Raw genomic sequence first — 14,291 nt, 5'->3', positions numbered from 1 at the left:
AATACCCTTCTCTACCACGTAAAAGACCCTTCTCTAGATTCCACCGTCGGTCCACTGTCGCGATGTAATTGGCTCCTCTAAGGCAGAAATGTAAGTTAAACCCAAACAGAAAACAATGTTTTCACTGTCCCGTGTGCATACACGACAATTAAAAGGCCCCAGAATCTTTTAAAATGTCCGGCCTCTGGATGCCGCTTCAGTTTTAGATGCTTCTCAATGGAAGCGAATCTTTCAAGCTTAAGTTTACGAGAAGCAAAGCATCACCACGACGCTAGTTCGTCATCAGCGCCGTGCCGGCTGCATCCTCAACGCTCTGGCAGAGAATATGGAGCCTGAAACTTCCAGCTAAAGTCAAAATTTTCGTTTGGAGGCTTAGCCACAATAGCATGCCAACGCGCGATAGAATAATCAACGAAAACGAGTGGACGTAGACACGCGGTGCCCGATGTGCAATGGGGTTGATGAAGATGGTGGCCAAGTATTTTTGGATGAAATTTCACAGATGAACAAGATACAATAGAATGTATGTCTAGAATTTTAGTTTGCATTTTTTGGAAACTTGGAAGTATCACAACAAAAATGGGGTGCGGGCGCAACTAGTTGCGGAATATCCCCTCTCCAAGTGTTCTTGAAATGCACAAAAGTCAATCAGATATGGCGCTGCATTAGTTCTTTCGAGAATTTTGATTTTATTTTTTGTCCAAGATCTTGTAGTAACACTGAGTGCGGTGGTTTGGGCAGAGGTAGCCCGAGCTTTGTTTCTGGTTTAATCGCTAGCAAGATCGCTGAGCGCTCAGGTTAATGAATTTCCCATTTCCAGCTCAAAAAAAGAGGTTTCTTTTGGACGCTATCATGGCGATAATTTTCTGGCAGTATATATGGTTAGCATACATGGTGGATTAATTAACAGACCATGAACTTTGATGAAGCAGAATAGCTGTTCATGGCATCACGGGAGGGCCGCCGCCGTCTCTCTGTGTCAGAGGGAACCGAGAGGGAAGGGAGGGAATCGATCGAGCAGCTCTATGCTGAACACATAGATGGACCCAGAGCAGAAACGATCGGAAGAAAATGACTTACAGTGCGTGTGGGTGAAGACATCCCAGTTGCTGAGGCCCTTGCCGTCCTCCAGGTACGCGCCCTCAATCTGGAACCAGAAATCACGGTCTCGGTTATGCATTCGCGCCGAACGATCCAGCGGTAAACAGAGACGACGGTCATGGAGCAACTGAAAGTTCCACGCTAACTAACCTGGTAAGAAGATGTCGCGGCACCGAAGAGGAACCCGGGCGGGAACTCGGCGCGGTCGAGCGCCCGCGTGGACGGCGCGAGGATCGCTAGCGCCGCCGCCAGCATGACTACGCCCGTCGTCGCGGCCATTCCCTTCCCCCGTAGCCTCCTCGAGGTAGCTAGCTACAAAGGCAACGCTCCCTCGCACCAACGCCAACTTAAGGTTGGGCCCTGCCCGTGCCCGACGTTGAGTGCTCCGGTGTCCTCCCCTAAGCTCCACGTTTTCGAAAGTTGGAGCTGCTCCAGCTTTTTTTTTTCGGATCTGTGGAGTTACTCCAGCTTTTGGTACAAATATATGGAGTTGGTTCCGTGGAATAGAAAAATACGGAGCAGTTGTTTATTTACATCCTACTGCCACCGATAAGTAGCCAAAACGTTACACACGTCTTATCTTTCTCTCCCTCCTCACCCAGACTCTTTCCCGATTTGACTTCACCGCGACGCGATTCACGCCTGCTGCCACCGAATCGAGGCTGCCTGCGAACGAATCAATGTACCGTGGAAATCGAGTTGTAGCTTGTTGCCGCAGCCGTCAGGATCTGGCTGAAGGTACAGTGATTCGTTCACCGGGGCCTCGATTCGGTGGCAGCAGGCGTGAATCACGTCGCGGTGAAGTCAAATCGGGGAAGATTCTGGGCGAGAAGGGGAGAAAGATAAGACATGTGTACAATGTTTTGGTCACTTATCGGTGGCAGTGGGATGTAAATAAATAGCTACTCCGTATTTTTCTATTCCACGGAACCAACTCCATATATTTGTACCAATAACTGGAGTAACTCCACAGATTCAAGAAAAAAATTTGGAGCAGCTCCAACTTTTCGAAAACGTGGAGCTTAGGGGGACACCGGAGCACACCCCGTGCCCGACTTATTTAAAATGGGATGGTCGGAGTAAGATTGCGATGGCGCACGTGAAAAGGACATGTGATGGTGTTCAAGGGGAATGATGGATGGACCTAATCCTACGTGCCACATAGTCCTCCGGTTAGCCGGCAGTCTTGGTCGCGGCGGGCCACCAACCATGGGAAGAATCGGTTTATCTTGTAAACGGAAGGCCTTGTGTGCTGCCACACACGACAACGATTATAAAGAGTGGTTTGCGTTTTCATAGATCCTTAAACCTCAAAATAGTGTAAAATCCCGAGAGAATATCGTTTAATTTCAACCATCATGCCTCTACTTTCGAACATGTATTGTTTAATCTCACCCTTCCTTATGTTTCACTCAAGAAAATGTTATAAAGTATGATATGGTGCACCTGTGCGGAGAGGCACAACAACGTGCGTGGGTGGATGTGGATCTGACACGTCTGGCATCGGTGGCTTGATCTGTTCCATGGCGTGTGGTGCCGATGGGCCCATCTGGGCCCGATCTAGGCCGGCGGTTACGCACACGGTGGACACATCGGGCATTGTCCCAGGCGGCGCAGATGCGCTCGGGAGGCGACGGTGTTGGCCTTGTTTGGGTCTGATCTGGACCCAACGGGCGGGGTTTGATGCATCCCTGGCCACGGCCGACTGTGTGTCCCATCTGTGTCAGAAGAATAACGTGTCACCAATGTTCGTCTTCTCCTCTACAGCCGGCCAGCGGCTTGGGGGATGCTAGCTCGGCCTGAATAAAGGCGGCGGTTCAATGGTTCCTCTCGCACCAAGACGGGGATCTGCTTGATGCTTGCCCTCTTTGATCTGGCTAGAGTGTCAAGTTCTGGAAGGCTCCACCAGCGAACTTCATTGGACATCTCATGCCCGGAGATTGTTGGATCGAATCGGATTCGATCATGCGTGCCCGTGTTTTTCTGACCATTTTGTTCTTTCCATCATGAGGCATGTCTTTTTTGTTCCATGTGAAGTCAGAGACAGAGAATATCATGGATGCTAAGATTTGAAGACTACTAATGATGGTTCGAGTTTTTATGGTGATGAGGAATTTGCTTGGTGATTCGATACTTGTAACAACGGTATGCAAGTGGAGGCGACATCGCAGGTGAAGTATAAGTCTGATCTTTGACGGTGAAAATCCAAGGTCTGGCCTTAATTGATTGTGTCTAGCAATAGCCTAGTTAAAGACATTATTTTGGGAGCGTGAACTTTCTCCAGCGTGAAAACCTTAGATCTATGATCGGCATTCTTATGGAGGTTGGGTATAATTGGTTTCCTCGCAATATTAATATATTTCCTTTGTTGAAAAAACAGATACAAGGATCGAGCTAAACACAACAAGACATACAAAGGTAGAAGCCGATGTCGGTAAAAGGCCATCTCTGGAGCGTCTCCTCGAGTCCTCATCCTGTGTGTGCAGTCTTCTAACCTCTACTAGTGCCACGTCCAACAGCTTTCTATTTTTCGTTGTGCCCCGAACCCTCCAACACTGCATATGTAATGATAGTTGGAAGAAAACATTAGCTGGATTGCCCAAAATACTCCGCTTCATAGTTAGTTTGTTACATGTGCTCTAAAGGGTCTAACACGGCCACAAAGCTAAACCAAACTATCCTACAGAAGGATTCTGACAAGGTTGGCAATGAACTCACCAAACCTAGCTGGGTTCCAATCACAATACAGGAGTTCCCTCACTTATGCCTACATGAATTTAGCTAGCAAGCAGTTGAAAAAAGATGTGGTTGCAGTTTTCCAACTCTCCACACATGGAGCACATCCCTTTCGAGGGGCCCAGTCGCCCTTCGATCAACTGCCAAAGGAATACCTTAATCTTCAGAAGCACCTACGATCGCCACACCTCCTTGAAATGTGTAACGGCTACCCCACTCGAAAGACTAAGATTGATGGATTTGGTCGAGTACGCCCTCGAGGCTTCCAACAACTTATCGAAACAACTAAGGCTTGGATTTCGTGGAATAAATTTTCCCATTCAACCGCCTCATCAAAGCCAAATTGCCTTCAAAAGTGAAGACGCCACACCCTCGAGAATCTGCCCGCCCGAGACCCTTCCACCGTGACGAAGGAATCATTGCAACATCTAAACAACCATGGGTATTTAGGACTAAGTGGTGCCGACCCAACCCACTAGTCAACCCCGAATAAGGTACCTTTCCCATTACATACATTATGCTTAGCTCCTAGCTTGAAATGCCATTTAATGTTAGCTAGGTACATTATGAGGTCGTCAATTCACATCTTAAGATCAACAATGCTTGCGACAAACCATATTCTGAAATGTAAATGCAGGGGAACAGTAGGGTATGGTTTAAAACGAAAGCAATAAAAACAGATATGCTATTTTCAGAAATATCTTAGCTGGTTCAAAGAAGGCTTCTCTAGAATTTCATGTAGTTTTCCAGAAACTTAAGATTGTTTGAAAAATGAGTTAAAAATCCAAAAATTATGAAAAACAACTAAACACGTTGAAACCTACATGAAACCATTAAATAACAATGAGTCTCACTAAGAGCCATATGAAGCATGAATTCCTAAAACATTCTTTTGGTCAAAAGAGATTATTTTCATTTGAAATACGTTCATAAATACAACTAGAGGCATTAGCCCTGCAATTTATTATGGATGCGCCAATATCCATAGAATTTGACAATACAGTTGTCAAGAATATGCTCTCAGAGTCTGCAATGCGTCCACCGGCCTAGAACCCATCAGGAAGTCATGGTACCACTTCGCAGACATCTTTTGAGTCCTCACTTGTGTGTTAAAATCCACGTGGTATAAACCGAACCGTACGGTGAAACCATGTGCCCATTCGAAGTTGTCCATGAGACTCCAGACGAAGTAGCCACGCACGTTTGCCCCTCTCCTGTAAGCATGCGTACAATTCCAGTATTTGAGGATCCATTTCATGGTTTGTTTTTAAGGTGTCTTTAGTGAAGTGTATAATGCGCATGAATAAATCTATGTTTTTGTCTATGTCACCTGACAGCAGAAGCGACAGATGAGAGATAACCATGCAGGTAGTTCACCCTTCCAACATCATTGACCAAGTCTTCTAGACCGTTACTGCTGTGTTGTGAGTAGCCTAAAAAGAAAGAAAACAATTGGCTATGGCGAGACACGATCATTCATAAGAAAAGAAAACTAGGAGGGTACAGAAATCTTCAGGCTTTCTAATGAAAGCATTCTAAATTTTGTGATGTCCTTGCCACTTACCGTTCTCAGTAACATAGATAGGCACATTCTCATATCTCTTATTGACGTACGTGATGATCTTCTCCATGCCTTCTGGAACATCATAAAAACCATCGAGTGCAGTCTGATGAAACATGTCAACATAAGGAAGAGGAAAATGATAGGAGGACTAATATATAACATAGGCTGTTCTTACCGGTTTTCCAATTTGTAAACCGTCTCTTTCACCTATAGCAAGGACCAACGCATTCCCCTCGTAAGTGTTAAGGTCACACGGAGATAACATGCAATCCTTGGCATAAATTGCAGTGTAGTGGTTTATTCCGATGAAATCAACCTTGTTTTGCAGCAGTCTCTTTTCTGCTACGGAGAATTTTGGTAAGTTTGATGATAACATCTCACGCATTTCTTTGGGATATTCTCCGAAGAACAAAGGATCTAAAAACCTGCGGAAGGAAGAAGAGACATGAAAACAATTGTACTATTAGAAGAAGATTCAAACCATTTTCATGTTTCACCAGGAGTTGAAAAAATGACATACCAGTGTATCTCAAAAGACATTGCACGTTGTGCCGCCAGGATATCCTCCGTGTTATTCGTCAGTGACTCGTAAAATTTCATCTCAATCACAATCCCGATCGAGCCACCTTGCTTTGCCTAACACGCAATGGATAAAACGGCTAACGCAATGGATAAAAACGGCCAAGTCAATTAGACAAGGGCGTGTCAGCATTTCAAAATTGCTCAACGTACGGGATAGAGTAGTTAAGTTGCCAGGGGGGCTTTGGTACCTGATAGTTTCTCTTGTAGTTGTCGACAACTGCAGCATGTGACATGATGATGTTGTGAGCCGCGACATAGGGTTCCCGGTATGAGTTGCCGCTGTTGCAGGTCCCGAATGGTGAGGAGCAGTGATTGGGAGGGTACGTTCCCAGCATGTAAGAGTCCTTGGCTAATACGTTGGGCTCATTGAACGTCGTCCAGAACTTGACCCGATCACCGAACGCCCTGAAGCACACGTCCGCGTAGTAATCAAACTCCTCCCTGCAAAGAACTGTGTGGCTAAATCACAACTTGCTAGAACTGTGGCTAAACATGAGCAAGAAATTGCATAATACCGCAAAGTAAGTACCGGATTCCGGTGCCCAGCCAGCTGCCGTATTGGGTCTCCAGTTCCTGTGGCTGATCGAAGTGGTGCAAGGTCACGAATGGCTCTATCCCTGTTGGACATGGTTAAGTTTTTTTAATCAACGTTTACTAAGTTTGGAGGTGCAGCAGATGGAAGCGTAGTTTTGTTTGGAGGTGTGGCTACCTTTCTGCAGCAGTGCAGCGATCAGGCGGTCATAGAACGCAATTCCAGCTGAATTAACGCCTCCCGAATGGCCTCCTTTGTAAATTCAACGACATTTTTGTCAACGAGTTAAACATTGACTACTTAAACGGCGGAGAAATGTGAATGTGCATTGTTCTTGGCATACTTGGCAGGACTCTTGCCCACGAAATGGAGAATCTGTACGAGTTAACGCCTAGATCGTGCATGATCTCCACATCTTCCTGCTCAGAACCGTGTCAGTATTAGTATACCAATATACTTTACTAGTTAATTAATTAAGATGCGTCACACGAAAGTTATTATTGATGATTGTCTGTTTGCTGATTCCGTACCATGTACCGGTGGTAGTGATCATCTGCTACGTCCCCGTTCCGTCCATCCGTGATGTCCCCAGCTGCGCAGTGAAATTACTTTTTTGGAGAAAAAACAGGGAGTTTAATTTGTTTGAAATATGTTACGAGTACTAAATTTTCATGTTATCCGTTCTTTGTTTTTGTGAATGATGTTAGGATATGGTTATTTGGCTCGTAGTTCTACATGCGCCTATTACTAAAAATGCATTTCAAAGTGTTAAAAAATATGGAAAAAATCGGGGTGTGTAATAAACATTATTATATGGTCGCAAGCAAAAGTTTTGGTAATAAAAATAGTGCACTGTGTAAAAAGCCAAAAAACATTGTCTAATTTATCTATTTTTACATGGACCACAAAAAATACTGTTTTCGCGAAATTTTGTGTGCAAACATAAATGCCTTGATGTACACCTGAATAATTATCTTTCAAAATTTTCAAATATTTTAAATACATTTTTTAGATAATAGGTGCATCTTCACCTGCCAGCCTGATGTCAACTATTTTTTTCTTTAGAGAACTGCCTGTGAGTATTGCTCGAAATGTTGACTTAAGATCCAAAGCGTTAGCACAATTAGGAATCACAGTACAAGGATTAAACACAAAAGCTTAAGGACAATACTTTATACGTGCCTGGAAACAAAAGGTAAGAACAGGAGAAATTTTAGTATGCACCTGAATGAGCTAATATTAGGGAAAATGCTCACGATCATCCGGGGGATCACGCGCTCGCATCCCCCGGCTCGGTCGCGCGACACGTGTCCTTCGTGGTTGACCAGAACAAGAGGGCAGGGCAACGTGGGTGGAGTCCACCACGAATCTTATCTCTTCACGCATTCGTCTCTGCTCGTCTCGGACGTAGCTTCAGTGACTTCACGTTATCAAGTCTCACGGTGACTTGACGCTCACATCCACCACTGAAGCTCAATCGGATGGATCGGAACGAGTCAAGGCAAAACGCGCATGATGACTAGCTAGCTGTTTCACGGCATTTAGGCATTTGTGAACTCAAAATGCTTCTAATTCACAAATCCTGTGCTCAAATTGGTTGAAATTTTCTCCTCATATGGGATAATGAAACATATATGGTTTACTGGAAAGTTTTCATTTTTTTCTAAAAAGTTTGAATTTTCGGTTTTAAATTTTGGACAGAAATTTAAAGTGTTGCTTATTCACAAAGTTGAAATTGGCTTAAACTTTCAGAGAATGAGTAATACAATGTATATGATTTACTGATTTTTTTCAAAAAATTTCTAGGAAGTTTGAAGTTTGAGCCATTTCTAATGTTTGGAGCATTTTAGTAGGATTTCAGCAACATTTTTTTATACTATGTTCAGTTTTATTTTGCATAAACAAACTCAATATAACAGTTTACATCATTTTAGTAAGAAGAGCTTGCCCCGCCGCGGTCTGCTGATAGCAACTGTTTAAAAAAATAAGGTTTGTGAAACTGAAAATTCGAACTATCGGTACTTTTGTTGAATGGAGCATTACCCATTCCCCTCTCCCATGTCCCCCCCTCCCCCGAGGCTAAGGGAGAAACCCTAAAATCGTGTTGCCGCCCTCCTCCTCTCCCCTTCCCCTCCCTCGCCGCCGCCAAGGGGCGCGGCCGGGCAAAGCTTGGTCGTCGCTAGTGGCGGCGGGGACTTCTCGTCCTCTCGCGCGCGAGGGTGGGACGCGGGCCTCCCTCCTCGGGCCAGGGTGTGGCCCTATCGTCGGGGGCCTCAGTGGCGACTCTCGGGCTCGGCACAACGGCGGCGCGACGGATGACGAGGTGGTGGTTCGCGACAAGGGTCATGGACGGCGTGGCGCGAGCGGCTATCTCTGCAGGTCGGTGGAGGGGGCGGCGCGGCGGTGGTGGCAATTTGATGTGCTTTTTGGTGGGTGGCAAGCTCGAAGGAGAGGCGTTGACGTCGGGCGACCATTGGTCGGCCGCGGGGTTGACAGTCGTGCGAGTGGTTGGTTGGTGTGTGGCGGCTGGGCGCCGGCGAGGTGGTGGTGGTGGCTGCTGCTAGCATGCTGCCTTTCTACTCGACGACTGGCGGTGCTTGTAGCGTGGTGGGACAACTTTGGAGGATGCATCGGCTGCGGGTCTTCTTGCTTCGCCGTTCCGCCGATGTCTTCCATTATATCACTTTACTTTCTTGTTGGGCATGTCTCTGTTGTTGCCCCAGTATTTTACTTTGTTTGAAACGGTTATATGGTGTGGTTGCTTTATTTATAAAGCGGAGTGAAATACTATTTCGAGGAGGAAAATTTGAACTATCTAAAAAAAATCAAACTGAAACAAGGTTTGCTGATGACAAATTATATGTTTCATTATTCAATCTGGGAAATTTTGAGGCAATTTGAGCACACGGTTTGTGATTTAGAAGCATTTTAAGTTTACAAATGCACAAGTGTTGTGAAACAGCTAGCTAGTTATTGTCCGTGTTTTGCCTTGACTCGTTCCAGTCCATCCGATTGAGATTCAGTGATGGATGTGAGCGTCAAGTCACCATGAGACTTGATAACATGAAGTTACTGAAGCTGCGTCCGCTCGTCTCCTCCGCTCGCTCATTCTCCTCTCCCAGAAATCCCCATCACCGGTGAAGAGAAAAATCATGGCCGCACCTCCACTTTCCACCGCCGGGTTTCTGCACATCCTCCTCCATCCGCGATTCCATATATCTCGTCCCCCTCACCTCTCCTCCCGCTGGTGGTGTGCCGATTTTTTCTGCCTCTGTGGCATCGGTTGATTCAAGTCGGAATCATGGCCGTCGGCGGTCCGACGATTAAGATCTAGCACTGCTCCAAGCGGCGGGAGCATGCTGCTTCCTCCGATGAGTCGTTGTGCTCCAAGCGGCGAGGCGACATGCTCCCTGCAGCGCGGCGCCCTGCTCCCTCCGGCGGGGCGCCGTGCTCCCAACGGCGAGGCGCGCTGCTCCCAGCCACGCGGCGTCGTGCTCCCAGCAGCGAGGTGCGCTGCTGCTCCCGGCGAGGTGTCCTGCTACTAGAGCATGGTGCAGTGCCGCGACAACGGATCGACGTTGCTGCAAGCGCCGGCCACCACCGCTGCAAACGCCGGTGGCCGCTGCTACGAGCGATGACCACCGCTGACCCCTTGCTGCAAATGCCGTCCCCCGCTGCTACAAACGCCGGTGGCCGCTGCTACGTTCGACGATAGCTGCTGCTGCAAGGTCGACCGCCGCTGCGCTGCCCCTTGCTACAAACGCGGTCCCTCGCTGCTACAAAAGCCGGAAGTCACTGCTACAAATGCCGGCTGCCGGTGCTGCAAGGGTTCGCTGCCGCCGCGACCGCTTCGCTGCAAGCGTCGGCAACCACCGCTGCTATGAGCGACGACTGCCGCTAACCCCTTGCTGCAAACGCCGGCGGCTGCTGCTAAAATTGCCGGCTGCCTGTGCTGCAACGGTTGGTCCGGTGGTCAGGTCTGCCGACGGCCATGGCGGAAGCTGTGGGACGATGATGGCGTTGCTGCGACATGCGGCGGCGGGCTACGAACACGAGGGGCAACCATGCTTCTTTTGCTTGTCGAGGGGACACGAGCAGCGTTGGTGATGGAGGCACATGGGTGCGAGCTGCGTGACAGATAGAGCAGGGAGGTGGAGTTCATGGATAATTTTTTTTCTCTTGGCGGAGACGACGCGGACGGCTAAGTTGGACGACCTGGTCAAGAACAATCCTGAACGTACGCTCCAACCATCTGACGGTGCGGGAGGCGGGGGATCAGATGCCTGATCCCCCGGGGACGCTCAGCTCTGCGTCTTCCATGTGATCCTATGGCTTATACTATAAGGAAGAAAATAATACTCCCTCCACTTTAAAATAATTGCATAAAACTAGATGTATCTATCTACACAGTAAAAATACTCCCTTCTTGACACTAGTCGAGTGAAAAATCAATATGCCTCCGCTTCCTTTTTGTTAGATCGGCACCGGCACGAACTTTCGGAGTTCCCTCAGTTTTTTTGTTGGGTTTGAGTTGAAAATGTTGATTAAGGGTATCTCCAGCGGAGCGACGCATTTTAGCGTCAGGAAATATCCGCGCGCGTCCGTTTGCGTCGGCCGAAATGGTCAAAATCGACCGTGCGTCCGTTTGCGTCGGGGGTGGCTCCAGCAGCACGACGCATTTTTTGGCGAATCATTTTTTTAAACACGAAAACATAATTTACATAGTTTAAACACGAAAAAAACCCTAACGCCTACTGTTGCTCGTCGTCGCTGTCGAGCACGATGAGCTCCGATATTGCCCACAGCCAGTTGCCATCCGGGGGAGCGTACGCCGGGCGCGCCGGCGGTGCTGGAGGTGGAGGCGCCCAGGGCTGCGGCTGTGGCGGCGGTGGAGGGGCCCAGGGATGCGGATGTGGCGGCGGTGGAGGCGCCCAGGGCTGCGGCTGTAGAGGAGGAGCCCAGGGGTTGTACGGCGGCGATTGTGGCGCCGCCGAGTCCTGTAGCACCTGTCGAAGGGCTTCATCCTCCGACTGGCCCGGCGGCATGACGCCGGTGGCGTAGCGGGGCAGCGGCGGCTGCACAGGCGGGTCGTTCTCGATGGCGTACGCCGGATCGGCGCGGAGGTCCGGCGGCAGGTACCGCCTCCTTCGCCGGATCTCCGCGCTCCGATTAGGCTCGCGCGCAGGGACTGGAGGGATGGGCACCCGGCGGCAGCTGAGCCGCCAGCCGCCAGGCAGTTGCACGCCGGACAAGCCCTCGCACGGCAACCATTAGCGTGACGGGCAGCAGCACCCTCTTGCTGCCGCTGTCGGAGGCCTCGAAGTCGTTCTTCTTCCCCATGGCGCTGCGGCGGTGGTTGTGCGAGTGGAGGTGTGGGCGAAGGCGGAACGCGGCCAGTGGACTTTTAAGGGCGGCCGCGCGCGGGATACGATGCCATTGAAGGCGGCGCAGAAGCCCAGCCGTCGCCCGCCAGTGCGCGCGCAGAACAGGCAGTCGCGCCATTGATGGTGAAGGCTGCGGCGCAGATGCGGAAGCGCTGACCGCCGAAGCGATGCCCTCGATGCAGACTCGCTGCCAGGCGAGCCTGGTGGAGACGCGAGCAGACACTTTGCGCGTCCGCGCAGCGTCCGCAGAGACGCAAACCTGCCGCAAATATGCGCCAGATTTGCGTCTCTGCGGACGGCCCGGTCACTTTGCATCGCGCCGTTGGAGGTGGTGCCAGACGCATTTTCGATCAATGCGGACACAAACGGTCGCTCAACATTCGTTTGCGTCGCGCCGCTGGAGATGCCCGGACCAATCTATGCTAAGCTCACATCGAGCACCAAAAACCTACTCCATTTTGTTATCATTCTTCAATCGAGGCAACTGTTGGTGCTAGGTCTCCTAAAAAACAGTGCTAAAGCGACCATTATTGGGTGTCCAGCTAAAAATATTAAAAGTATAGCAATTGCATATAGTACCACGTTGCACTTGAGGAAAAAAAAAATCAGAAACCTTGGTAAGTATATACTCCTTAAGTGCAACTCGTCTCGACAACCATATGCTAATTAATTATATACGTTTTGAGAAAAGTGCAACTCATTTCAAAAATCACATGCCAATCGCACGTTTCCTGATAAGTGCAACTCGCCTTGACAACAACTTGCTATTTACATTTTTATTGAAAAAAGTGCAACTTGTATTAAAACCTGACCGCTAATTACGTATCTACTGAGAAAAGTAAAACTGTTTAAAAAATGATTGCTGATTACACGTTTTGTTGACAAAAGTGCAAGTTGTACTCCCTCCATACCGGTTTACAGGGGTATTACGCATTTCGAGATAAAACTTTGACTACTAATTTAGTGAACAAAATATAAGATATATATCACAAAAATTATACTGTTGGAAACTACTTTTGAATATGAATCCAATGATATAAATTTTGTAGCATATATTTTATATTTTGTTGACCAAATTTATAGTCAAACTTTCTCCTTGAAATGTGTAGTACCTCTGTAAACCGGTATGGAGGTAGTAACATTTTGTGTGGAAATAAAATATAGAAAAAATAACAACAACATATAAAATATGTAAAATTGAAAAGAAATAAGAAAAATCTTCTTTAGTTACACATTTTGTCTAAAGTTTGTTTATGCATAATCCGAGTAAATATAGATACCCATATACGGGAAGTTCAAAAGCACGTATGTAATGGGATCGACACCAATCTTCAACCCCTATATTATTTACAGAAGAATTTTGAGTCCCTTATTTTTCTTTGATAAACACATAAAACATATCTGCGCCGTCAATGGACCTATAGAAAGACACAATAAAAAATACTCCGTACAACATATTGGATACTCCATTTGTACCGGTTTGTAGTTTAATTAAGAGGGAGCATCTTTAAACTCAAAGAACAGATCTGTAACCACTTGAGCAATTAATCTCAGTAACGTAAACCAGCTGATGAATGGTTAGTATACTACTAAATTTAACAGAGCATCATCCAAGCAAACAGTGATGAAGCGAAGTTCCTTGTAATGGCATTACGAGAGGGAGGGCTAACCTGAAGAGCGAGAGCAGAAGGAGAGTGAAGGACAATAATGGAGAGATGACTTACGCCGTGTGTGGGTGAAGACATCCCAGTTGTTGAGGCCCTTGCCGTCCTCCAGGTACGCGCCCTCAATCTGGAACCAGAAATCACAGTCTCGGTAGTGCATTCGGATCGGACCGAACACGATCGAACAGCAACGAAGTCAAGCTCCACACTGACTAGCTAACCTGGTAAGCAGACGTGGCCGCGCCGAAGATGAACCCGGGCGGGAACTCGGCGCGGTCGAGCCCCCACGCGGACGGCGCGTGGATCGCCAGCGCCGCCGTCAGCAGCATGAGCATGCCCGTCGCCGAGTACATTTCCATTGCCCGTAGCCTCCCTCCACCCTCCTCAAGGCTCAAGGTAGCGCTGAAAGGCAACGCTGCTCCTTCGTCTCGCTGGGACCCTAGCTAGTACTTTTTTTTTTTTTGAGATGACCCTAGCTAGTACTTAAAACTGCGCCGAGCTACCCTATGTTGGAGCAAATTTCTAGTGGGACACGTTAAAAGGACCAACTCCCGCCGCGGTCTCTTCAGTTCACACCATGAACCGCACGTCACCTGACATCGAGCCGGAGCGACTGAAGAAGAGGGTGTCGTTAGCCCCACAGCATCTAGTGGGTTGGTCGATGCACGTCTTAAGATCTAAAATGGCTACGACCGATCATGTTCTGATTTCTGAATGCAGGGGGACTG

At 48.0% G+C, this 14,291-nt stretch overlaps 1 protein-coding gene across 1 annotated transcript; it reads right to left on the bottom strand.

Annotated features, from left to right (window-relative positions):
- Positions 1-4,843: 4,843 nt before the first annotated feature.
- On the bottom strand, positions 4,844-13,916 carry LOC124678178 (beta-glucosidase 16-like). The gene is made up of 12 exons (XM_047214091.1): positions 13,785-13,916; positions 13,624-13,690; positions 7,046-7,107; positions 6,859-6,934; positions 6,693-6,767; positions 6,513-6,600; positions 6,172-6,424; positions 5,922-6,037; positions 5,577-5,826; positions 5,402-5,504; positions 5,168-5,270; positions 4,844-5,051 (listed from the first exon to the last, which is right to left on the bottom strand). Exons 1-12 carry the CDS (start codon positions 13,914-13,916, stop codon positions 4,844-4,846), a joined length of 1,533 nt encoding a protein of 510 aa, XP_047070047.1.
- Between the last annotated feature and the right edge of the window lie 375 nt (positions 13,917-14,291).

The sequence above is a fragment of the Lolium rigidum genome, chromosome 7 (genome assembly GCF_022539505.1).
Source record: "Lolium rigidum isolate FL_2022 chromosome 7, APGP_CSIRO_Lrig_0.1, whole genome shotgun sequence".
NCBI lineage: Eukaryota > Viridiplantae > Streptophyta > Magnoliopsida > Poales > Poaceae > Lolium > Lolium rigidum.
Note: the sequence above shows the minus strand (reverse complement) of the source record. Positions and strands in the feature narration are given on the sequence as shown.